Source organism: Nelumbo nucifera, chromosome 3 (genome assembly GCF_055504915.1).
Source record: "Nelumbo nucifera cultivar China Antique chromosome 3, China Antique-T2T, whole genome shotgun sequence".
Lineage (NCBI taxonomy): Eukaryota > Viridiplantae > Streptophyta > Magnoliopsida > Proteales > Nelumbonaceae > Nelumbo > Nelumbo nucifera.
In genome coordinates, this window is record NC_142651.1 from 62,520,243 (window position 1) to 62,547,559 (window position 27,317).

General features: G+C 41.5%; 1 protein-coding gene across 6 annotated transcripts in view; it reads right to left on the bottom strand.

Moving 5' to 3' along the window:
• The window catches only part of BGAL9 (beta galactosidase 9), a 162,676-nt gene that overhangs the window by 33,670 nt on the left and 101,689 nt on the right, over positions 1–27,317 (bottom strand). For all 6 annotated transcript variants that reach the window (XM_010275743.2, XM_010275742.2, XM_088901849.1 and 3 more), the window contains one exon: positions 2,731–2,841. In XM_010275743.2, the coding sequence (XP_010274045.1) occupies positions 2,731–2,841 (111 nt within the window). The remainder of the gene's footprint in view (positions 1–2,730; positions 2,842–27,317) is intronic.

Here is a 27,317-nt window from a genome sequence, read left to right on the forward strand (position 1 = left end):
TGCTACTCTCTCTTTGGCAGAGCTCTACTACAACAAAGCTCCCAGCCAAAGCACTAAACTCAGTCCCTACCAGATAGTATGCAGATACAATCCCCCAAGACCATGGAGTTGACAGAGCTACCAATCAAGGGATGATGTGTCTTGTAATTCAACAATATGATCTCATATTTCAAGGACATTTGCAATTTTGCACTAGGGTGAAAACTCTATACTACCTATGGGCAGTACAAATCCTAGGTAGACAAACAATGAGGAAATCTGACCTTTGAAGTTGGTGATCTTGTATGGATTGCTTTGTCCCCAAAGAAATTACCAACAGATGGAAAGGAATAAGAGACAGAAAGGAGATTTCCAACCAATAGTAGAGGATGATATGGGGATTATGAGGAAACAAGAAGTTAGAACAACATCACTCCAATAAATTTTAAGGACAGGCACATGAGTTAATAAAGATTGAGCAATATCAAGGAAGTGTTGGTTCTTCTTTTAAGCCACACCATTCTGTTGTGGTGCTAATGAACAAGAAGATTGATGAATATGAGAATCAAAACAATTATTGAAAACCAATATGAAAATATTCTTTAACATTATCAGAGCAAAAAAATTTGATTGAAACACCAAATTGATTTCAATTTGTAGCATAGAAAGAAAGATAAGTAGACAATAACTCTGAACAATCTTTCATTAAATAAATTCATGTCGTCATCATAATGAACAAAAGTAAAAAGACTTGAACTCTTCTGATATCTCCCCCTAGAACAAAAGAGACTGTATGGTGTTTGCTAAGTTGACACAACTAACACTCCAATTTTGTGACCAATTCCAATGACAGTTAACTGTTTCAAGACCAGAAGTAAAAGATGACCTAACTGAAAGTAACACTAGTTAGGTGTAAGAGATGAATGAATAGTTTTCTATGAACTACCACCATCCAAATAGTACAATTCTCTAACTTCATGCCCTCAATCAATCATTTTCCCCATTTTGAGTCCTAGAAAACACAATAAGAGGAATAGATGAGACAAAGCAATTTAGGGCCTTAGTTAACTTGATGACAGGCATAAGACTAGAGGGAAATTTAGATACTATAAAGTAAAAAGTAAAGTAAGGTCAAAAGTAAGTGATACATTACTGGCACTAGAGACGGAAGAAGTGGTACCATAACCTAGGGTAACAATTTGAGATGTAGGTCTAATCTTATAGTTTGAAGCTCTAGAATCTATTACCCAAAAGTAGACTTAAAATGGGAAACATAAGCTATAGGTGAATAACGGGCAAGTGTGGCAATATTATTGGAAGAAGAGTACTGATGAAGTTTCTCATACTCTTCACATGTGATAGATATCAACTACTCCTTCCCAACTCCTAAAATAGATTCTCATCAATGGAAGTCACATGACTAGGGTCCTCTCCAACTAAGCATGGTTAGCCCGATTGGATGGTGGGCCGCGTAGATCACATTAGAGTTGATAGTATCTTCATGACCACAATGACTGCATTCACGTCATACTCTGTCTCCACCACTACTGCCTACACCCCAAGCACTTCCTCCATCTCTACTACTTCCATGACCATGACTTTTACACCTATACCTTTGCTATGTACACCTTTACCATTGCCTCTAGCCATGATTAACGTAAACCTCTCAGATGTAGGAGTGCCCTCACTTTGTTGTTTGAACACTCTCCTGATATGAGAAATAATTTAGATAAAGATGGAATCCATTGCTTCCCAAGATCTGAGCACGAACTGACTTGTATTTAGGACTTAACCTAGATAAGAATCACACAACATTCAGGTTCTCTCTTTGTTGTTGTCGTTGTGCCTTTATGTCACTAGTAAGAAGTTGATAAACATCCAACTCATGTCAAACTTTTAAACCATATATATGTAGTCTATCGATGAAAGCTGAAACATCTCTCCCATTTCAGAAAAATATGAATATTAGGAATTCCCAAAAAATTTCATATCCTTAGCAAAATGGGGATATTTTGGAGAAATTTTCCCAAATACCACCAATACTGTGAACCATGGTTATGCCTTTAGGTATTTTTACTTCATCACCAAGATACATTGTGAGTTTCAGCTTAAAACATAAACATAAATTAAGAAAGGAAAAGATGCTATCTAAAATGTAAAATATTGAAACATATTCCATTCCTTTCCAACAAACACTTTCTTTTATGTATATCATCCATATCAGTGAGAAGATGAATGTAAATAACCAAGATTGGAAGCCTTGGTCATGTCCGAAGAGGACCATTCCAACAAATATAGGATATAATAGATCCAAAATAATAGTTAATCTCTACTCCATAATATGACCAAGGCAAATCATATTTTTTGTTAAAATGGGATGCAAGTGTTAATAGTCACCATATGATGCAAAAATCATGAGCAAAATGTCATGTGTGGATCAAATTGTACCATGATGTATAGGAAAAAATATGTGGCACTATCTGTTCTTTCTTTTCATTTTCACTGGAAACATAAAATTTTATTAAAATATGAAAAAGAATATGGAACCTGTAGAACTTTTTGGTTGTGTCTGTTTTATGACAAAATTTTCCCTCTTCTTATTAGCTATTTATTTCAGCTTCTTGAATGCAAAAGTATCAAAGAATAAATGTACACTATTCTTGATGTTGTTCAAAAATGAATATTTTTTAGTAAAGACTAAATGTGAATAGTGATGCCTGGAATACTTAAAGTAATCAGGTTTAACCATACCTTGTACCAGGTAAACATAGATGAGCTTGACTCTGGTGGCAACTCAATCCAATCTGCTTGTTCAGTATTTTCTAAAGCATATAATTTCATGAACTCACCCTTCAGTCCAACCTATAATCAAAATATAAAAAAAATGCTGAATTGTTTTCTATCCCAAAAACAAAAGCAACAAAATTTACAAGTCTGACTTCTAACATGATCAAGACAAAATAGTAAATAAACGTTGAGAGCTGCCAGTTTAGGAGAAAACTTGTTTCACTCTTAAATTTTACTAACAAGGGGCTACAATGTTATACACATATTAATATAAAACTTAAAGACAATGATCATTGATATTAGCAGACCATTAGGACAGAAGGGACCCCAAGCCATAAAAGACCCAGATCTTGGAAGTTACATGTGCATCAGAGAACTCTATGGTATTTTTTGAGATTATATTTTAGTGAAATATGGAGAAGAAAAAGAAAAACAGCTTGGGTGTTTCAATTGACCTGGAAATGTTGGGAGGTTTTTCGGGGACTGGTTTAGTTTCTTCTGAGTCACCTAACTTTTTGGAACTCCACAAAGTTTATTTCAATTTTATTGGAGCTATCTTCAAGGTTTGGTGATGTTTTTCCTTCACAATATTTGTGGCCAAGCATTCATTTTTCAAGATCTAGGACTGTTCTGCTTGTAAGGCCTCATGATGAAGGCCTGTAGTGAGACAATCAGCCAGTTGATCTATCCACTTCGATATGTTTTGTATGGTCATGTTTCACAAGACTGTGGGAAATGTTTATGGCTGCTTGATTGTCGCAATAGAGTCTATTGAAGTATTAGCTTGGATGCTTATCTCGGTCAATAAGGTCTTCAACCAAAGTAATTCTGACACTCCATGGGCCATTGCCTTATATTCTACCACAGCACTAGATCGAGCAACAACTGATTATTCCTTGCTTCTCCATGAAACAATATTACCTCCAACTAAGGCACAATAACCGGATGTAGATCTTCTATCATCAATAGACCCTGCCCAGTCCACATCTATGCAGCCCTCAACCTTTAGATGCCCATGATTGGAGTACATCCCTTTAACAAGAAGGCGGCCAACCACTCTTTGAAAGGCTCCTTTGTCTAGAAGAACATCTCCTTCAATAGTACTCAACTAGTAATTGGGATCAATTGGAGTTTCTGCAGGCTTTCATCCTGTTGAGCAAGAGCAAGTGAAGAGAAGAGAGGAGAAGAGAGAAGAGAGGTGGGTCGAGTGATTGAAAGCCCTCCAGAACATAGGGGGCGAATGAATGAATTTATTATTTATACTAGTCCAGTCGAACAATATAAACAAAAGAGAAATTACAACAATACCCTTATGGTACTAAACCTGAATACACAAACAACTGTCAACACTCCCCCTCAAGTTGGAGCATAGATATCAATCATGCCCAACTTGTCACAAAGATCATGATGTCTGGAAAGGTTTAAACCCTTTGTAAAGATGTCTGCAAGCTGGTTCTCAGAAGTGACATAGGGGGTACACACTTCGCCTGTAATAACTTTCTCTCTGATAAAATGCTTGTCAACTTCGATGTGCTTTGTTCTATCATGTAGCACGGATTGGCAGCAGTGCTTATAGCTGCTTTGTTATCACAAAATAGAGTTATAGGTTTGGCCACTGGGAAACCCAACTCCCCCAACAAATTCTTTATCCACATGCCTTCAGCAACCCCGTGGGCCATAGCACGATATTCAGCTTCAGCACTGAATCTAGCCACCACATTTTGCTTTTTACTCCTCTATGTAACAAGGTTCCCTCCTATAAAGGTGCAGTAGCCACTGGTAGACTTTCTATCACTTTGGGATTCAGCCCAATCTGCATCTGTATAAACTTCAACTTTCAAATGTCCGTGCTTTTGAAATAACAAACCAGTACCCGGATACTTCTTTAGATATCGGAGGATTCTCTCTGCTGCTTCAAGATGGGAAGACCTAGGAGCATGCATGAACTGACTGAGGACACCAACAACATATGCAATGTCTGGGCGAGTCATAGAAAGGTATAACAATCTCCCTACAAGCCTCTGAAACTGTTTCACATCCTTGAGTGATTCACCACAGTTGTCACCTAATTTATGGTTGGGGTCAATGGGAGAGTCAACTTGCTTCACCCCCATCTTCCCAATGTCCTGAAGTAAATCTAGGACATATTTCCTTTGAGAAATGAAGATACCCTTCTTTGATCGTGCGACTTCAATTCCAATGAAGTATCTAGCAGGTCCTAGATCCTTCACTTCAAACTGAGTGGCAAGAAAAAGTTTCAATTTCTGAATTTCATCCTCCCAGTCACCAGTAACAATTATGTCATCCACATATACAATTAGAGCAGCAATTTTACCTTCTCCTTTTTTCACAAATAGTGTGTGATATGATTGACATTGCCTGTATCCTTTCTGCTGAACTGCCACATGGAATTTACTGAACCAAGCTCTTGGTGATTGTATCAGCCCGTATAAGGACTTCTTCAACTTAAACACTTTCTGTTCATTGCCTTGAGCTAGAAAACCAGGAGGTTGAATCATGTACACTTCCTCTTCAAGGTCACCATTCAAGAATGCATTCTTGATGTCAAGCTGGTGTAAAACCCAATCCAGATTAGCCGCAAGAGAGAAAAGGACTCTAACGGAATTCATCTTGGGAACAGGGGCAAAAGTTTCTGCATAATCAACTCCATACACTTGAGTAAATCCCTTTGCCACTAAGCGAGCATTATACCTTTCCACTGTTCCATCAGCCTTATGCTTGACTATGAACACCCATTTACATCCAACTAGAACCTTTCCCTTAGGAAGATCAACAAGTTCCCATGTGCCATTTTTGTGAAGGGCATTAATTTCTTCCCTCATGGCATTTGTCCATTCAGGAACTGAAAGAGCTTCTGCCACATTCTTAGGGATAGGGACACTGTCAATAGAGGTAAGGAAAGCACGGAATGAGGGTGAAATGTTCTCATAGAAGACAGTTGGAAATGGGATGTTTAGTGGTGCACAATCTAACACCCTTCCTGTGAGCAATAGGGCAGTCAAGATCATTAGCAGTAGAGGAAACATTTTCAATAGATTCAAGGACATCATTGGGAGCCAAAATACCTGAGCGAGTATGATCCTCCCCCGAGGAGTCTGGTGGCACTGGAGGTACAGCTTTCGGATTCGCTACAGCTCTTGAATTTGGTTGGCCTTTGCGACAATGAGAAAAAACACGAAAAGGCAGAGGGTCAAGGAGAGAGGGAAGCTGAACCAGTTTCTCCTCATGCCTACACTCCCCTTGAGGAGAAACAGGATAGAAAGGCTCATCTTCAAAGAAAGAAACATCCATGGAGACATAGAATTTACGAGAAACAGGATCAAAACAACGGTACCCCTTTTGAGTGAAAGAGTAACCAAGAAATATGCAAGGGATAGCACGAGAATCCAATTTCCCACGGTTGGGAGACAGATTTTGGACAAAACACCGGCAACCAAAGACACGAGGAGGAATAGAAAGAAGAGGAGCCTTAGGAAAGAGAAGTTGATGTGGGGCTTTGTACTCTAACCAATGAGAGGGCATACGGTTTATAAGGTAAGTGGAACAAAGAACAGCTTCATGCCAAAAGCGTTTGGGAACATTCATATGAAGTAGTAAACCTCGAGCCACTTCAAGGAGATGTTGGTTCTTCCATTCGGCCACACCATTTTGTTATAGTGTGCGGGCACAAGAGCTACGGTGAAGGGAACCATGCGAAGCAAAAAATTCCGTGAGGTCACTATGAAAAAATTCTTTTGCATTGTCTGATTGAAAATTTTGGATTTCAGTTTGAAATTGAGTGAAGACCATCCGCTGGAAATCTTGAATGATTTTTGGTACTTCTTCCCTGGTTCGCATCGGGTATACCCAAGTATATCTAGAATAATCATCAATGAGGGTAATGAAATACTTGTAGCCACTCTCAGATGGTAAAGTAACAGGGTCCCATACATCAGAATGAACAATGTGAAACGGAGATTCAGATTTACTATTTCTTTGAAGAAAATGAGTTCTACAATGCTTACTCAATTGACACGTTTGACAAGAAAAATCAGAAACAGACATTGACTAAAACAGTTTTGGGAATACAACTTTCAAAGACTCAAAAGACAAATGACCAAGACGACAATGCCATAAATAGACTTTTTTCTTACAGGACTGACTCATAGACTCTGTAACATGAAAACCAGCCTTGTTCTCCAGCATGTAAAGTCCATCAGCCATACGACCCCTACCAATCGTCCTCCCCGAGGCCAGATCCTGAATCACACAATGAGAAGGGAAAAAAGTCACTAAGCAATTCAAGGAATTAGTAACACTACTAACAGAGAACAAATTAATGGGAAATTTTGGAACATGAAGGACATCAGAAAGGGTAAGACCAAGAGGAAGAGAGAGAGTTCCTTGACCAGCTATGGAAGTGTATGATCCATTGGCTAGTCTCACCTTGTCTCTTCCAGAAAGAGGGTGATAGGTTTGAAAGTAAGAGGACGTACCAGTCATGTGTTTTGACGCTCCAGAATCAATGATCCATGGAGAGTCAGGGGTGTGAGAAGCAACATGGAAAGCAGTGGCAGGGTTACCTGACATAGATGCAAATGAGGTTGAGGAAGGAGCATCCATCTGACGAATTGCTCTACCATAGAGCTCTAAATGGTCACGGAAGGAATTCATAATGTCCTCCCTCGAGTCAGGTCCAGTGAGATGTGTCTGAGTCACAGTAGAAATGGGGGGCTGATTCTCCCGAGTAGCCATGTTGACCATGTGATGTTTCTTTGTACCTTGCTGTCCGTACTTCTTATTCACCTCTGAACCTTGCTTCTTAGTCAGATCTTGAGCCCATTTTGGTTTCCCATGAAGATCCCAACAGGTATCTTTGGTGTGTCGGGGTTTATGGCAATGAGTGCACCACAATTTGTCCTTATCTTCTGTTTTTTTCTGGAGATCTCCTTTCCGGGAAGAAGATCCCACACCAGTAGAGACACCCCCTTTTGCAACCAACACAACAGCATCCCCACCAGGGTTGTTCATCAAATTTCTCCAGCTTTCTTCAGACTGTACAAGAGAATTGACTTCCTGAACAGATGGGAGATCCTTAGAGCTGAGAATCCGAACCCTGATAGATTCATACATAGGATTCAGACCATGTAAGAATGCAAACACCCTTTGCTGGGAGACAAGCTGCTTGTACTTCTTAGCATCCTCATCACACTTCCAATCCACACTCTGGTAGTGATCCAACTCCTTCCAGACAGATGTTAAGTCAGAGTAATAAACTGATAAACACCTCTCCCCCTGTCTACAAGTAGAAGATGCTGTCTGCAGTTGATAAATTTTGGCATAGTGTCGCAATTCTGAATATGTAGACTTTGCTTGTTCCCAGATTTCATTTGCAATTTCAGCCTACATGAAATTCTTCCTGATTTGAGGTTGCATGGAAACCAAGAGCCAGGACATAACAATACTGTTCTCCTGATTCCATCTATCATATTCAGCACTCCCAGAGGATGGCTCTTTTATCCTCCCATTAATATAGCCTATCTTCCCCCTTGCAGTGATGTATAATTTGTCCCCTCTTGACCACTCCAGGTAATTTAAACCATCAAGAGGGACAACAGCCATAGGAAAGGATAGGTCACCCCCACCCATTCCATTCAGCATTGAGGAAACTCCAGATGTGGCTGAATCTTCACTGCCCATGATATCAGAATAAAAATTGAAACAACAACCAAAAGAGTACAGCCGTACAAGCCTATTGCAGAAATAGAGGTCCTTCTGACCACCGGTTTCACTGAGAGCAAAAAAACAGAACATTGCTGTTGCAGTACAAGAACAGGTCCTTCTAACCTACAGTTTCACCGAGAACAAAACAACAAACTGAACACTGCTGTTGCAGTACAAGAACAGGTCCTTCTGACCTACAGTTTCACTGAGAACAAAACAACAAACTGAACACTGCTGTTGCAGTACAAGAACAGGTCCTTCTGACCTACAGTTTCACTGAGAACAAACAACAAACTGAACACTGCTGTTGCAGTACTGAAACAGGTCCTTCTGACCTACGGTTTCACTGAAACAAGTCTGCACACTGCTGTTGCAGTACAAGAACAGGTCTGAATGACCTAATTAGTAGGCCTGATAGCTAACCAGTCAAGGAGATCAACAGGGTAGCCGAACAGTCAATCAATAAGATTAATATTGAGCAGACAATCAATTGGCTGAACAGACAATCAATAGTCCACAATACCAATAAAAAAAAATTTGAATACAGTTACTGTGTTAAGGAATACAATCACTTAACAGTAGGGCAGCCGAACAGTTCATCAAACAATAGGCAGTCAAACAGACAACAGTAGGGCAGCCGAACAGTTCATCAAACAATAGGCAGCCGAACAGACAAGGATGATAGTACCTCTTTTAGTTTCAGATGATAGTCTCCCTGTAAACCAGAACTCCTTCTACGAATCCTCAAACAATAGGCAGCCAAACAGAAGATGACCAATACTTCTTTTAGTTTCAGATGATAGCCTTTCTGAAGACAGAACACCCTCTACAAACCTCAAACAATAGTCTCTCTACAGTCGAGCAGACAAGAGGAGCAACTTCTGGGCTGGAAGACGAAAAGACTCTGTAACTTCTGGGTCGAACTGATTTCACCAAATTAGGAGTTCGATTGGAGACAACACTGGATGCAACAACAGTTAGCTTGACATCACCCTTTAGGCCTGGACGACTTGCTTTGATACCATGTTGAGCAAGAGCAAGTGAAGAGAGGAGAGGAGAAGAGAGAAGAAAGGTGAGTCGAGTGACTGAAAGCCCTCCAGAACATAGGGGGCGAATGAATGAATTTATTATTTATACTAGTCCAGTCGAACAATATAAACAAAAGAGAAATTACAACAGTACCCTTATGGTACTAAACCTGAATACACAAACAACTATCAACACATCCCAATTTCCCAACTTCATGGAACAAATCAAGAACATAATTTCTTTGAGAGAGGAAGATTCCCTTCTTGGATCTTGCAACTTCAATTCCAAGAAAGTACTTGAGACCACTGAGATCCTTAATCTCAAATTCTGAAGCAAGAAAAGATTTTAACTAAGAGATACCTAAGATGTCATCCCCAATCACAACAATGTCATCAACATATACTATCAATATAGTCAATTGACCAGCCTGAGACTAAGAGAATCCAATCTTCAAAACAACATTTCTAAATTTGTCAAACCAGGTTCTAGAGGATTTCTTAAGGCCATACAAAGATTTCTTCAGACAATATACTTTCCCTTCACCGTTACCGAAGCTTACTCTAGGAGGTAAGTCCATATACACTTCTTGTAGATCTCCATTAAGAAATGCATTCTTCACATCCATCTGATATAAAGGCCAAGGGAAATGAGCAGCAAGGCGAGCTTTATATCCTTTGGCCACAAGGCAAACTTTATACCTTTCAAGTAAACCATCAGCTCTATGCTTAATAGTGTATACCCACTTACACTCAACAGGAACCTTATCCTTGGGATGAGGCAAGGATAAGGCACAATCTCCCAAGTCTAGTTCTTTATCAATTCCAAGGAAGTATTTGGCAGGTCCTAGATCCTTCACTTCAAACTGAGTGGCAAGGAAACCCTTCAACCTTTGAATTTCAACCTTCCAGTCACTAGTAACAATTATGTCATCCACATATACTATTAAGGCAGCCATTTTACCTTCTCCCATTTTCACAAACAGTGTGTGATCTGATTGACATTGCTTGTATCCCTTTTGCTGAACCGCAACATAGAATCTGCTGAACCAAGCTCTTGGTGATTGCTTCAGCTCATATAAAGACTTCTTTAACTTGCACACTTTCTGTTCATTGCCTTGAGCTAGAAAACCGGGGGGTTGAACCATATAAACTTCCTCTTCAAGGTCACCATTCAAGAAAGCATTCTTGATGTCAAGCTGATGTAGATCCCAATTCAGATTAGCAGCAAGAGAGAAAAGAACTCTAATAGAGTTCATCTTGGGAACAGGGGCAAAAGTTTCTGCATAATCAAGTAAAAAGATACAAGGTGATAGTTGACCACACATCTAGTAGAAAGAAAGATACAAGGTGATAGTTGACCACACACCTAATCGGCTGACACCAACTTCAGGGTAGCCAAATAGTCACTAAGATCAACAATGTAGCCGAACAACAAGAACAGTCAATGGGAGAAAAAAAAAACTTCAGTCCATCAACAATGTAGCTGAATAGTAGTAACACACAAGAGACCAGGGCACCCGAACAGTAGGTGGACAGTACCTTCTTAAACGCCAGCCTCTCTGCAAGCTAGAACATCCTCTTCGTACATCAGGTGACAGCCTCTCTACAGCTGAGCAATCAAGGAAAACAACATCTGGGCTGGAAGATGAAAAGACTCTGTACCAGAACTCTTTTCTGCGCTAGGAAGCTAAACAGTCAGGTCGGCACCTTCTTCCTTCTTGAAGTCGAACATCAGGGATACAACTTCTAGGAGATGAAGAGGCAACCTACTCGGCATTGGAGAATGACCTCAACTAATTTGTTTTCAGGCCTAGACGAACCCGCTCTGATACCATGTTGAATGCCTCAAAAGAATGCTAGAATGCTTTAGGCGAGAGAAGCATTTGTTATTTATACTATACTGGTTGTACAACATAAAGAATGGAAAAATTACAGAAATACCCCTGCGGTACTAAACCTGTGTACAACAACATCTGTCAACAGTATATGAGCCCCAAACATTAGTATGAATGAAATAGAAAGCAACATCATTTCTTCTATTACTCGCAAAATATGTGGTTCTACATTGTTTGGATAAATGACAAACTTCACATTGAGGATTCAAGTTGGACGTTGAACTGAACAAATTTGGAAACAAAAGTTTTATAGACTTAACAGACATATGACCAAAACGAAAATGCCATAATTGCAAACGACTCAATTTCTCATTAGAACAAGACTTGTCCTGGCTCAACAATCCATATTCTGAAGCTTCACTAAAAAGCTAGTCTTTACCGATTTCATGCCCACTTCCAGTCATCTTCCTCATGATTAGATCCTGAAAAACACAATGGGTAGGAAAAAAGGTTATAGAACAATTATGGGACTTGGTAAGAGAACTAGAAAATAACAACTTTTTATGCAATTGAGGAACATGAAGAACAGATCCAAGGGAAAAGTTATGGGTAAGTTTGACTTCTCCCTGACCTGACATAGGGGTTTGAGATCTATTTGCAACAGTAATCTTGCCCTTTCCAGTGGTAACTTATATGAAGTAAAGTGTGTAGGCATACCAGTCATATGGGCAATAGCCCCAGAGTCAACAATCCATGGGTTGGAGGTGGAACAATCAAGTGCAGTACCTGTGTTAGCATATATGCACTAGATGGATTACCAAAACCAGATGAAAAGGATGCCCCACTCTTTTCCAAGTGGAATAGAAGACTCCGAAGTTTATCCATCATGTCAGATGAGTCATGAGATTGAATGATCACATTAGAAGATTGACCCTCATTACCAACTATGGCCAAATGACCATTGCCTTTTCTTCCAATTGTAAACTTGTCCAATTTCAAGTGAGGATTGAGATTCCAACATCTTTTCGTAGTGCGACACTGTTCCTTGCAGCTGAGGGAGAGGTCCTCTCTTGTCAGGCAGTGCTTGATCATTAAGGTCTAAGAGGTTAAGTGTAAGACCATTTAGGATAGTACCTGATGGGCTAATCTTGCACCTGCCCACAGCCCCTGGGTTTTTATAAGATGGCTTGGCCCAGGGACCACTTAATGTAAGTGTTGGGCCCATAAGGTCCATGTGATGGGCTCAGGGGTTCACTGAGCTTTTCAGTGAATTCGGCTGGGCCTTGTAATAAAGGCTGGGCCGAACCCATGTGGCCGGTGTGTAGATCAATGCTTGGGTCCCACGCCATACAAAGAAGCCCAACTAGGCAGTAGATTGGAAACTAGTTAAGCACTGAACATTTAATGGGCCAAAAGCCCATTTCGAGCTGGGCTGATATGATCACCCATCTATGGGGCGGATCTGAGATTAATGTTAGCAAAAGGATTGGGCCTTTAACCTTATCCACTCTTGGAGACCAAATTCAAATCAGATTTGAGTCTGGTAACCTCCTGATAAGATCAGGAGTAAGCTAACTTAATCTGCAAATAGGATTAAGATAATCCCCTATCCAAATACTGATTTGGATTGGGATAACTCCTAATTTAGGAGGTTTCTTAATCAAGAAGAAAGGAGGAAAAACCCTGAGAGAAAACATTAGATTTCGAACAGGGGTTTTTTAAGTAAGCAAGAAAGCATCCTGCAAACTGAGATTAGATCTCATTCACACTCCAGAGAGAAGAGAAGCAATTCAGCCATATTCATCCTAGGAGTTCTCCTCTAGCCGCCGCCACGCTTTCTGACAAGATTCGATCTTTGAAGAAGAAAGAAGTCAAGAAATCAGTTCTTGACATCACTCTTGCAAAAAAGACTGAAAAAGATTCGGTGTTCAGAGTTTCCAGAGGATTCTTGCGAAGGATCCAGTGTGTAGGACGCACTCTGCTGGTTCCGTTCCCGAAACAGCTGTGTCATCTTCAGCAGGAGCGGATCTTGGTGTCTTCTTTGGGCGTGAACACCAACTTTGGGAGATACTGTTTCTCTGGATCAGGTATAACTCCTCCCTTTTCTTTTTGGTTCAGATCTGGTTCGATTATGGTTCAAGTAGGATCCTTGAATATTGTATTCTAAATTTAAGGAATATGATTCCCAGTTGGAAGAAGGTAGGAAAATTTTTGAAATTCGCCCACCCATTCTGCAATCTTTTTGGAGTCCATTAGATGGATTCTACCATTCTTTCAAGGGTTACAAGTGTTATGATCCTGTCACCAAGAGAAAGTATGTCACCAGAGATGTAGTCTTTTTTGAGTCTCAACCCTACTTTCAATCTTCCTAGAATCCTCTTCAGGGGGAGACTAATGGGATGGAAGAGGATTCTTTTTCTCCCTTCTTTTTTGTTCCTCTATCTGCCTCGGGCCTTCCATCCTCTCCTTCTACTCCTAGTTGTGGCATCCCGGGTGAACCTAGTGAGGCTCCCACTGTTCCTACTACCTCTCCTGATACTGCAGATGTTCCTGAGGGCTCTAGTAGGCAACAGAAAGATATAAGAATCCCCTACAACAGAAGAAAAAAGGGCCCTCAACTCATGACAACAACCAGTTGGACTCAGATCAATCTGTCTCCGCAATCCAAGGTAATCCCAACACACATACTTCTGATTTGGATCTTCCTATTGCTCTTCGTAAGTCTATCCGTTCTTGTACTACTCGGCACCTCATTGCTGATTTTGTTTCTTACTCACGTTTATCTCCATCCTATCACTCCTTTGTGTTTGCTCTTTCCTTTGTACATGTTCCTTCTAGGTACTCAGAGGTTGTGTCTGACCCAAGGTGGAAAGAAGCTATGAATGAAGAGATGAAAGCTTTAATGAAAGCAAGGACTTGGGAATTAGTGGATCTGCCAGAAGGGAAGAGCACTGTCAGGTGCAAGTGGGTGTTCATTGTAAAGCATAGGGAGGACGGGTCCATTGAAAGGTACAAGGCCCGGCTTGTGGCAAAGGGGTTTGTTGGAAAACGTTGGGTTACTGGTGTAGATGCATATTTGGTAGTTAGCATCTATATTTGGTAGTTGTGAAAAAATAGGAATGTGTGAATATGTATTCCTAGGATTGTGGAAGAGTATAATCCCTTAAATATGGGGATTAAAATAGTTAGTCCCTTAATTATAGGGATTGATTTAGGAAGATGTTTTCTATTTATTGCAGCAGCTTACTGGATAAATATGCCAGTTGGCAATGGAATGATAAGATCAGTTTTTTACCATTTCAAAACATGGTATCAGAGCTCTAGGTTTGCCAACATTGAGATTTTTTTCTCCGGCCTTCATTGCCAAATCTTTCCCCTGCTTTTCTGGCCTTCATTGCCAGTTTTGTGTTTTTTTTTTCGTGTTTTTCTAGCCTTTAGTGCTGATCTGTAATCAGTAGTGTTTCTTTTCCTCCTTTATTCTCCTTTCCCGCTAGCCTTATTCTTCCTCCATTGACAATGTCCGACGTGACTGCAACAAGTCTCCCGTCCAAACCGATGAAGGAGCAACGTGTTAGACAGTTTTGTATGCCCTTAGCTTCAATATGATTTGATGTACTTTTGACATTTAGTGTAAATAAATAAAGTGCATGTTTGATTCATGTTGTTTGGTATGATTCTGTGTAAGACCCTAAAACTGGACACTTATTGAGGCTCGTGTTAGGTTTAAATGTTCACAACCATTGCATAAGTCTGAGGAGATTTATCCTGCCAAGGCTGATACTGGTGTGCCGCCAAATGTTGGGATGGCCTGTCTTGGCCACCAGGGTAAGACCAAAGGCACATGTAGTATGGGATTAATCGAATCCTTGAACCGGACCAAATTTCTAGTATTGCCCTGGACCTTAGAGACAGATGGGCAAAACTGGAAAGTTACACCTGACCCCTAGACTCGATTATGATACTTCACTAGGTGTCGGATCGGGTTGTCTTTGATATGCCAATCAGTGAGATCTTTAGCAGGGGTCAAAACCTGGGCACATTGGGGCAGTCTGAGAATTCATTTGAGTGGGTGATCATAGTGACAGGATCAGCCCCTTTAACGGACAAAGGTAATTACCGGGAATGCACTCTCTCTGATGGAAACGAAACTGCCGGCAGTTGATTTCAATCGTTGGAATTTTGTTTTGCAAAATTTATATATATGATATATAGGTATTTTCACTTTCAAGTTGTTTGCAAATGGTTTTAATTCCCGGGATCCATGTGAGTAGAGAGTGCAGCACTGTTCCTTGTAGCCGAGGGAGAGGTCCTCTCTTGTCGGGCAGTGCTTGATCATTATGGGCTGAGAGGTTAAGTGTAAGGCCAATTAGGATAATACCTGATGGGCTAATCTTGCACCTGCCCACAGTTCCTGGGCTTTTATAAATGGCATGGCCCAGGGACCACATAGTGTAAGTGTTGGGCCCATAGGGTCCATGTGATGGGCTCAAGGGTTCACTGGGCTTTTCAGTGAATTCGGCTAGGCCTTGTAATAAAGGCTGGGCCGAACCCATGTGGCTGGTGTGTAGATCAATGCTTGGGTCCCATGCCATACAAAGAAGCCCAACTGGGCAGCAAATTAGAAACCATTTGAGCACTGATTACTTAATGGGCCAAAAGCCCATTTCGAACTGGGCTGATATGATCACCCACTTATGGGGCAGATCTGAGATTAAGGTTAGCAAAAGGATTGGACCTTTAACCTAATCCATTCTAGGAGACCAAATTCAAATCAGATTTGAATCTGGTAATCTCCTGATGAGACTAGGAGTAAGCTAACCTAATCTGCAGATAGGATTAAGATCATCCCCTATCCAGATGCTGATTTGGACTGGGATAACACCTAATAGGATTAGGAGATTTCTTAATCAAGCAGAAAAAGAGGAGAAACCCTAAGAGAGAAACAACAGAATTCGAACCTAGGGTTTTTGAGCAAGAAATCTTCCTGCGAATTGAGATAGGATCTCATACACTCTAGAGAGAAGAGAAGCAACATTCGCCATCTTCATCTCAGGAGTTCTCCTCCAGCCGCCTCCATTCTCTGAAAAGATTTGATCTTTGAGGAAAAGAAATCAAGAAATCAGTTCTTGATGTCAGTTCTGCAGAAGGAACTGAAAGGATTCGGTGCTCAGCGTTTCCAGAGGATTCTTGTGAAGGATTCAGTGTGTTGGACGCACTCTACTGGTTCCGTTCCACAGATTGTTGTGCCATCTTCAGCAGGAGCGGATCTTGGTGTCCTCTTTGGGCGTGAACACCAACTTTGGGAGATACTGCTTCTCTGGATCAGGTATAATTCCTCCCTTGTCTTTTGGTTCAGATCTGATTCGATTATGGTTCAAGTAGGATCCTTGAATATTGTATTCTAAATTTAGGGAATATGATTCCCAGTTGGAAGAAGGTAGGAAATTTTTGAAATTCGCCCACCCATTCCGCAACCTTTTTGGCGTCCATACGATGGAGCCTACCATTCTTCAGTGGTATCACAGCCAGGTTCGAATCTTGAACCAAGAAAACCAGATCTGAACCTGCGCAGATGGGCAAAAGTTGTTCTACCAAGATTTGCGCAGATTATTTTCTTTATTTCAAGAAATTGTTTCTTGTTGAGGACGATTGATCTGAAATTAATTTATATTAAATCTAAAATTTATTTAGAACTGTTCTTTATTTATTTTGATTTAATGGGTTGTTCGAACCTGGAGATCAAAGTGAAGATTTGGTGCAGATGGTCTGCGCAACCCTTTTTTATTATTCATTCAATTCGGTCTGTAAATAATTTTTTTTTTCTAGATTGAATGTATAGGATTTGATCAAGAATGTTATTAATTAATAGAAATAGGATTTCTGTAATTTTTTTTATTTTCTTGATTGAACAAGGCGGTGCTGGAGATTTGCAGATGGAGAAATCGCATTCTGCGTTTTGCAGTTTATGAAACTGCAACCCTAGTGATTAACCTCTGTTTTGCAGGTAGTGCAAACAGTCCATATTTGATTTATGATTGTCTAAAATCAAAAATTATTAATTTCAGATCTTTTATGAATTAACTCTTGAATTGAAAATCAGTTTCGGACAATTCCGGACTAGATTGGACCAAAACCGTTTGGACCGAATCTAGGGTTCGAAGGGGACTGTTTTTCAATCCAATTTTCTCACACTTGCGGTTCCAAATCTGATGTTCAATTGCAAGGATTAATTCGGCCCACCTGTAAAGCCTAGTTTTAAAGGGTTAAAACTGCAAAAGCCCACTCCTGTGAGAAAAGCTATATGGGCCGAACTGCTAACTACGATTCAGCCCATATACCTAGACAGCATTAATAGTTAATGTTATGTTTTAAATGGGCTGGTTAATGGGCTTTACAGTAGTTAATTTGGTTGGATCAATTCTTCCATTGCATGTGATGTGTGGATGTATGATGTGCTGCGACCATGAGCCACAAGCACTTGGCTCATGATGAATCCTTAGTGGCTCTTACGCACACCATGGCTGAATGCACATCATTGCCATGGTGTCCCCAAAGGTCATTGGATGACCGCTTCCTTGCATGGTGAGCCCCACAACCCTGAAAAGGGACACGTGCAGAAACCCTAGCCGATTAAGGCCCACCAGAAATCTGACTTTATGAAAGTCAGTGGGAGCCACTCTGGTTTGACCTAAAATTAACTAGGGCGTAATTTTGCTCCCTCCAGCAAATATGGGTACAATAGGGAGATCCATGTGATGGACTCTCTAAAGGCCTTCCGTCATTAGCACAATGATGGGTCCTTCGGTAATGAGGAAACGCACCATAAAATTGGGCTATCCATTTGCTGTTAGATCTGTCAGAGTGTTTCATGAGATGATAGGGGCGTCATAGACCGATGTGGGAGGGGCTTCACCAGAAAATGGGAACTCTCTCATGGTACCTTGGCGTAACCTGAATATGATGGGTGAGCACTCACTGGACAGAAAGGTTTACCTGAAAACAGGTCTGAACCTTGTATGACAGAGGCCAAAAGGAAACTCATACAATGAGTGGATATGATCCGTCACAGAAAGGTGGTGGGGTTTTGCAGCTGAAACAGTTGGCTTCACACATCCTATGTGATTTCCCACATTTATAGAGACATTTCGCTATCTCCGTCACTGAGATAGGAGGGAAATCTCAGAGATAAACAAATGGGAATGGAACATAGATTAAAAGCCATATCTATGTAGACGATAACAAGCTTCCAGATGATAACAAGCTTAAGGGCCCAAACTATGCCGACTGGTACAGAAATCTTATGCTGGTCCTAACTTCCGAAAAGTTAGATAAGGTAGTGAAAAATCCTGTCCCGGAGCGTCCGGGTGATAGGGCTTCTGAGGCCCGAAGGAGGGAGTACCAAGATTGGGAGGATAAGAACTCCCTAGCCCACTGCTTTGTCATTGCCTCACTGGACAACTCAATACAGAGGCAGTTCGATCAGATCGAACTAGCCAAGGACATATTGGACAGTCTAAAGACAATGTATGAAGAGCAGAATCGTTCTACTCGACAAAAGGTCTTGAAACTATTCATGACCGCGCAGATGTCCAAAGGGCAGAAAGTTCATGACCATTGTCTTCAGATGATGGGCTACATTAACGAACTCGAAGCCCTTGGATCCGGGCTAGATCTTGGCACACAAGTAGATGCCATCCAGAATTCTTTGCCCTCTTCCTTCAATGCATTCATAAAGAACTATAATATGAACAAGCTGAATGTCAGCGTCCAGGAACTCAGCAATATGTTGCAGAGGGCCGAGGACTTACTTAAGAAGGACGAGCCTGTGGTTATGCTTGTTGAAGCTAACAAATCGGGCAAGAAAAAGAGAAAGGCAAAGAAGCCCCAGAAGAAAACTGCCAAGCCCAAGAAGCAGAAGAAGAACAAGGCATCTGATGCCTGTCACTTTTGCAAGCAGACCATCCATTGGAAGAGGAATTGTCCTGCCTACCTGGAATCTAAGAAAGGTAACTTCGAAACTTGTGTCATAGAAACTAATATGTTAGTTACTTCTGTGTCCTGGTGTGTTGACTCCGGAGCTTTAACTTATGCGTGTAACTCACTGCAGGGGTTCAAAGTTAGCAGAAGACTGAGTGAAGGTGAAGTGACACTGTTCTTGGGAACGACTGCAAGTGTTGCAGCTGCAGCAATAGAGACCGTAGAATTAGTCTTTAGAGAAGGAGTGCTTGTACTTAAAGATTGTCTTTATGTACAAAACTTGAGAAAAAATTTAATTTCTGCTTCTAAACTGTGTGCTGATGATGGATATACTGTTTATTTTAGTAATATGATTACTGTTAAACGGAATGATAAATTCATCGCATGTGGGGAACTGGAGAACGGTCTCTATGTTCTACATCCTTCTCTGGAAACTAACTTAACCGAAACTACGTCGGTCGAAAATCCCATGAAGAGAACTCATGATACAGTAAGTCCCACATGCCTCTGGCATTACCGACTTGGTCATATTGGTGTTGACCGAATCACAAGGATGGTCCTTTGGATTTTCTAACCGTAGAAAATCTTCCCAGTTGTGAGCCCTGCCACCAAGGTAAGATGACTAAATGGCCATTTAGCGGTAAGCCTGAAAGATGTGCAGGCACACTTGACCTAATACATACTGATGTATCTGGGCCCCTGAGTGTTAGGACTCGTAACCAACACGTGTATTTCATTACATTTACCGATGATTATTCTCGGTATGGTTACATGTACCTAATTAGACATAAGTCTGAATCCTTTGAAAGGTTCAAAGAGATCAGACAAGAAGTCAAGAAATAGTTAGGGAGAGAAATTAAGGCCCTTCGATCGGATCGAGGTGGCGAGTATCTCTCTGACGAATTCAGGGACTACTTGAAGGTCAACGGGATAGTGTCACAATTAGTTTTTCCTGCTACACCTCAACTTAACGGTGTTTCAAAGAGGAGGAATAGGACCTTGTTGGACATGGTTCGGTCACTTCTCATACGCTCGGAATTACTCACATCCTTTTGGGGATATGCACTAGAGACTGCTATCTACGTGCTGAATCGGGTTCCAACCAAATCGATTCCGAAAACTCCATATGAACTCTAGACCGGAAGGAAGCCAAGTGTGAGACACTTGAAGATTTGGGGTTGTCCGGCGCACGTTAAAAGAACAAGTGCAGACAAGTTGGAATCCAAGACCAGTCGTTGCCTATTTATAGGCTACCCAAAAGATTCGGTGGGTTATCTATTCTATGACCTAAGTGAGCAGAAAGTGTTCTGCAATCGAAACGCCCAATTCTTAGAAACCGAATACATCCTGGACACCCATCGTCAGGAAATAGTTCTTGATGAGGGGAGTTCAGGAGCAGTGGGAGATGTCCCACAAGTTCCAGGTAGTGACCAACCTAGAAGATCCACTCGGGTATCCAAGCCACCAGTCCAATATGGTTATGACCAGGATAGTTACCTGGTGGAAGCCTTGACTAGTGAGAAGGATCCCGTGACTTATGCGGAAGCTATGTTGGACATAGATTCCCAGAAGTGGGTGGAGGCCATGAGAGCTGAGATGGACTCGATGGAGGCCAATGGAGTCTGGACTCTAGTAGATCTGCCCTCCGGGGTAAAAGCAATTGGTTGCAAATGGATCTATAAGAGGAAGTAGGGCCCCGATGGCAGAATTAAGACCTACAAAGCTCGTCTGGTGGCGAAAGGGTATACTCAGAAAGAAGGCATCGACTATGAGGAAACTTTTTCACCCATGGCCATGCTTAAATCCATTAGGATCCTGCTAGCTGTAGCAGCATACCATGACTACGAGATTTGGCAGATGGATGTCAAAACCGCGTTCCTGAATGGAGGTCTTAGTGAAGATATCTACATGCAGCAGCCGCAAGGCTTCATTGCTGCTGGTCAGGAACACATGGTATGTAAACTTAACAGATCCATATATGGAGTTAAGCAGGCTTCTAGGAGTTGGAACATCAGTTTTGATTCTGCCGTCAAAACGTTTGACTTTGAGCAGAATCCGGATGAGCCCTATGTTTACAGGAAGTCCAGTGGGGATAAGATCACCTTTTAGGTGTTGTACGTGTACGATATCCTACTCATTGGGAATGTAGGAATGTTGACTTCGGTCAAGGTATGGCTTTCGCAGCAGTTCTCCATGAAAGATCTTGGAGAAGCTTCCAATATACTGGGTCTTCGACTCTATAGAGATAGATCGAAGCGGATAATTGGATTATCCCAGGCTGCTTACATTGACAAAATTGTCAAAAGATACAACATGGAGAACTCCAAGAAGGAAAACGTTCCTTTCAGGCACGGAGTCACTCTCTCCAAAAGATGTCTCCCAAGACTTCTGAGGAGATTGAGGGCATGAAAGACGTTCCCTATGCCTCAGCCATAGGGAGCATCATGTATGCCATGCTGTGCACTCGCCCGGACATTGCTCAGGCGGTGAGTATGATAAGCAGATTCCAAGCCAACCCAGGGCAGGAGCATTGGATTGCTGTGAAGAACATACTCAAATACCTTCGAAGGACAAAAGAGTTTTGTCTGGTATTCGATGGTAGTTCACTACAAGTTCTAGGGTATACTGATGTCGATTTCCAGTCGGATCCAAATGATAGAAAGTCTACATCTGGGTATGTTTTCACGATAGGATCGTGTGCTGTTTGCTGACAAAACAGCAAACAGGGGTCCACTGCAGATTCCACAACCGAGGCCGAGTACATTGCTGCAAGTGAAGCCGCCAAGAAAGCCGTGTGGATGAAGAAATTCATTCACGAATTGGGAGTGATTCCGTCCAGCACATCACCCATCCCGTTGTTGTGTGACAACAATCGAGCAATCGCATAGGCTAAAGAGCCTCGTGCCCACTCGAAGTCAAAACACATCGAGAGGAAGTACCACGTACTGCAGGAGATCGTTGGTAGAGGGGACGTCCTGATTCAGAAGGTAGCATTAGCGGATAATGTGGCAGACCCATTAACTAAGCCACTGACACAAAAGGTGTTTGAGAAACACGTGGAAAGTATGGGACTCCGGCATGTACCAAACTGGACCTAAGTGCAAGTGGGAGCTGTTAGACAGTTTTGTATGCCCTTAGCTTCAATCTGATTTGATGTACTTTTGGCATTTAGTGTAAATAAATAAAGTGCATGTTTGATTCATGTTGTTTGGTATGATTCTGTGTAAGACCCTAAAACTGGACACTTATTGAGACTCGTGTTACTTTTAAATGTTCACAACCATTGGATAAGTCTAGAGATATTTATCCTGCCAAGGCTGATACTGGTGTGCCGCCAAGTGTTGGGATGGCCTGTCTTGGCCACCAGGGTAAGAATCAAGGCACATGCAGTATAGGATTACTCGAATCCTTGAACCGGACCAGATTTCCAGTATTGCCCTGGACCTTAGAGGCAGATGGGCAAAACTAGAAAATTACACCTGACCCCTATACTCGATTATGATACTTCACTAGGTGTCGGATTGGGCTGTCTTTGATATGCCAATCAGTGAGATCCTTAGCGGGGCTCAAAACCTGGGCATGTTGGGGCAGTCTGAGAATTCATCTGAGTGGGTGATCATAGTGACAGGATCAGCCCCTTGGTTGGACAAAGGTAGTGATCGGGAATGCACTCTCTCTGATGGAAACCAAACTGCCGGCAGTTGATTTCAATCGTTGGAATTTTGTTTTGCAAAATTTATATATATGATATATAGGTATTTTCACTTTCAAGTTGTTTGCAAATGGTTTTAATTCACGGTATCCATGTGAGTAGAGAGTGTAGCACTGTTCCCTGCAGCCGAGGGAGAGGTCCTCTCTTGTCGGGCAGTGCTTGATCATTTTGGGCTGAGAGGTTAAGTGTAAGGCCATTTAGGATAATACCTAATGGGCTAATCTTGCACCTGCCCACAATCCCTGAGCTTATATAAGATGGCTTGGCCCAGGGACCACTTAATGTAAGTGTTGGGCCCATAGGGTCCATGTAATGGGCTCAGGGGTTCACTGGGCTTTTCAGTGAATTCGGCTAGGCCTTGTAATAAAGGCTGGGCCGAACCCATGTGGCTGGTGTGTAGATCAATGCTTGGGTCCCATGCCATACAAAGAAGCCCAACTGGGCAGCAAATTAGAAACCATTTGAGCACTGATTACTTAATGGGCCAAAAGCCCATTTCGAACTGGGCTGATATGATCACCCACTTATGGGGCAGATCTGAGATTAAGGTTAGCAAAAGGATTGGACCTTTAACCTAATCCACTCTAGGAGACCAAATTCGAATCAGATTTGAATCTGGTAATCTCCTGATGAGACTAGGAGTAAGCTAACCTAATCTGCAGATAGGATTAAGATCATCCCCTATCCAGATGCTGATTTGGACTGGGATAACACCTAATAGGATTAGGAGATTTCTTAATCAAGAAGAAAAAGAGGAGAAACCCTAAGAGAGAAACAACAGAATTCAAACCTAGGGTTTTTGAGCAAGAAATCTTCCTGCGAATTGAGATAGGATCTCATACACTCCAGAGAGAAGAGAAGCAACATTCGCCATCTTCATCTCAGAAGTTCTCCTCCAGCCGCCGCCATTCTCTGAAATGATTTTATCTTTGCGGAAAAGAAATCAAGAAATCAGTTCTTGATGTCAGTCCTGCAGAAGGAACTGAAAGGATTCGGTGCTCAGCGTTTCCAGAGGATTCTTGTGAAGGATTCAGTGTGTTGGACGCACTCTGCTGGTTCCGTTCCATAGATTGTTGTGCCATCTTCAGCAGGAGCGGATCTTGGTGTCCTCTTTGGGCGTGAACACCAACTTTGGGAGATACTGCTTCTCTGGATTAGGTATAATTCCTCCCTTGTCTTTTGGTTCAGATCTGATTCGATTATGGTTCAAGTAGGATCCTTGAATATTGTATTCTAAATTTAGGGAATATGATTCCCAGTTGGAAGAAGGTAGGAAATTTTTGAAATTCGCCCACCCATTCCGCAACCTTTTTGGCGTCCATACGATGGAGCCTACCATTCTTCAGTGGTATCACAGCCAGGTTCGAATTGGGAACAGTTTGATGTAAAGAATGCGTTTCTCCATGGTGATCTAGAAGAGGAGATATACATGGACATTCCAACGGGTTTTGGAGAAGCCATTAAGGGGAACAAAGTTTGTAGGTTGAAGAAAGCACTATACGGTCTCAAACAGTCTCCGAGAGCATGGTTTGGAAGGTTTACAAAGGTGATGCTTAGTACAGGTTACAAGCAAAGTCAAGGTAACCACACATTGTTTATCAAACACACAGCCTCAGGGGGAGTTAATGCTCTATTAGTCTATGTGGACGATATAATCGTTACTGGGAATGATAAAAAGGAGGAAGCATTGAAAAACTGCCTTGCCAGAGAATTTGAGATAAAAGACTTGGGGAGACTAAAGTATTTTCTCGGAATTGAAGTTGCACATTCTAAACAAGGCATCTTTATCTCTCAACAAAAGTATGTTATTGATCTTTTGAGAGACACAGGAAATATGGAATGTAAACCAGCTTCCACGCCTATAGATCCCAATCATAAACTTGGAGAAGCCAGCGAGAATGCAAGTGTAGACAAGGAGATGTTCCAAAGACTGGTTGGAAAACTCATTTATCTTGCACATACACTGCCGGATATTGCATATGCTATAAGTGTAATAAGTCAGTTTATGCATAATCCTAAAGAAGTTCATCTGCAGGCTGCTCATCGAATTCTGCACTATTTGAAAGCCAATCCAGGGAAAGGAATTTTATTCAAAAGGAATGGGGGACTGGCTCTTGAAGCATATACAGATGCCGATTATGCAGGATCTCCAGTAGATAGATGGTCCACTTCTGGTTACTGTACCTTCTTGGGACGAAACTTAGTCACTTGGAGGAGTAAGAAGCAAAATGTAGTGGCTCGGTCAAGTGCAGAGGCAGAGTTCAGGGCTATGGCACAAGGAGTGTGTGAATTACTCTAGTTGAAGATAATTTTAGAAGACTTGAAGATTCCACAAGAAGAGCCTATGAAACTATATTGTGACAACAAGTCAGCCATCAATATCGCTCACAATCCTGTTCAACATGACGGGACGAAGCACATTGAAATTGATCGACACTTTATAAAAGAGAATCTGGACAACAAGTTGATTTGCACTCCCTATGTATCTACAAAAGGACAACTGGCCGATGTACTTACTAAAGGGCTCAATAGTACAAACTTTCATAGAATTGTAGCCAAGCTGGGAATGGAGGATCTCTATTCACCAGCTTGAGGGGGAGTGTTGGAAAACATGGGATTACTGGTGTAGATGCATATTTGGTAGTTAAAATCTATATTTGGTAGTTGTGTAAAAATAGGAATGTGTGAATATGTATTCCTAGGATTGTGGAAGAGTATAATCCCTTAAATATGAGGATTAAAATAGTTAGTCCCTTAACTATAGAGATTGATTTAAGAAGATGTTTTCTATTTATTGCAGCAGCTTACTGTATAAATATGCCGGTTGGCAATGGAATGATAAAATCAGTTTTTTACCATTTCAAAACAGGGTTTACTGAAAAAGAAGGGATTGACTACAAAGAAACCTTTGCTCCAATAGCAAAGCTCAACACAATTCGGGTTTTATTGTCATTTGCAGCAAATTTTTCATGGGAACTCCATCAGCTGGATGTGAAGAATGCCTTCCTAAATGGTGATCTTCATGAAGAGGTATTTATGGACCCTCCACCAGGCTACGACTTTGATAGAAAGGTGTGTAAACTGAGGAAAGCATTATATGGCCTAAAGCAGTCTCCTCGTGCATGGTTTGAGAGGCTTTGTGGGGCCATGAAGAAAGTGGGGTACACTCAGAGTGGTGTAGACCATACCTTGTTCATAAGGAGACAGGATAACAAACTTACAGCACTCATTATTTATGTGGATGATATGGTGATTACTGGGAATGACCTGGAAGATATCAAAAGACTAAAGGAGTTTTTATCTTCTGAATTTAATATCAAAGACTTGGGCCATTTGAGATACTTTCTTGGGATTGAAGTTGCTAGGTCAAGAGAGGGGATCTATATATGTCAGCGGAAGTATGTACTTGACCTCCTAGAAGAGACAGGCATGATAGGGTGTAGACCAACAGATACTCCAATAGAACAGAACCATGGTCTACAGGAATCAGTAGGGGAGGACTACTGTGATAAAGAGAGATACCAAAAATTGGTAGGGAAGCTGATATATCTGTCTCTCACCCGACCAGATATTGCTTATGTTGTGCATGTTGTCAGTCAGTTCATGCACTCTCCAAAGATCCCTCATATGAGAGCAGTTGAAAGGATTCTCGGGTACTTGAAGACTTGCCCAGGAAAGGGAATTCTGTTCAGAAAACACAATAAAATTGAAATTGAAGCTTATACTGATGCAGATTGGGCCGGTTCTACTGGAACAGAAAATCAACTTCAGGATATTGTACATTTGCTGGAGGGAACCTGGTTACATGGCGGAGTAAGAAGCAGAATGTGGTTGCTAGATCAAGTGCGGAGGCTGAATATCGAGCTATGGGTCCTCTCAGGCTGTACTCAGACTAAATGTTGGTGAGCTTGGCATAAAAGCTGAGGGTCCTCTCAGGCTGTACTATGACAACAAGGCTGCCATCAACATTGCAAATAACCCAGTGTAACATGACAGGACAAAATATATTGAGATTGATCGACATTTTGTTAGAGAGAATATTCTCGGGAGAACTCTGCATTCCTTATACTCCATCCGAGATGCAGATTGCAGATGTGCTGACTAAAGGGTTGGCTGCAACAAAATTCTTGGACCTTCTTGGCAAGCTAAACATGACTAACATCCATGCTTAGCTTGAGGGGGAGTGTTAAGTTGACTGTTTTTATGTATTGTTGGTCCGGCTGATAAGTGTACATGTTAGTTAGTATTGGGTTTTAAGCTGTTAGGTACTGGGCC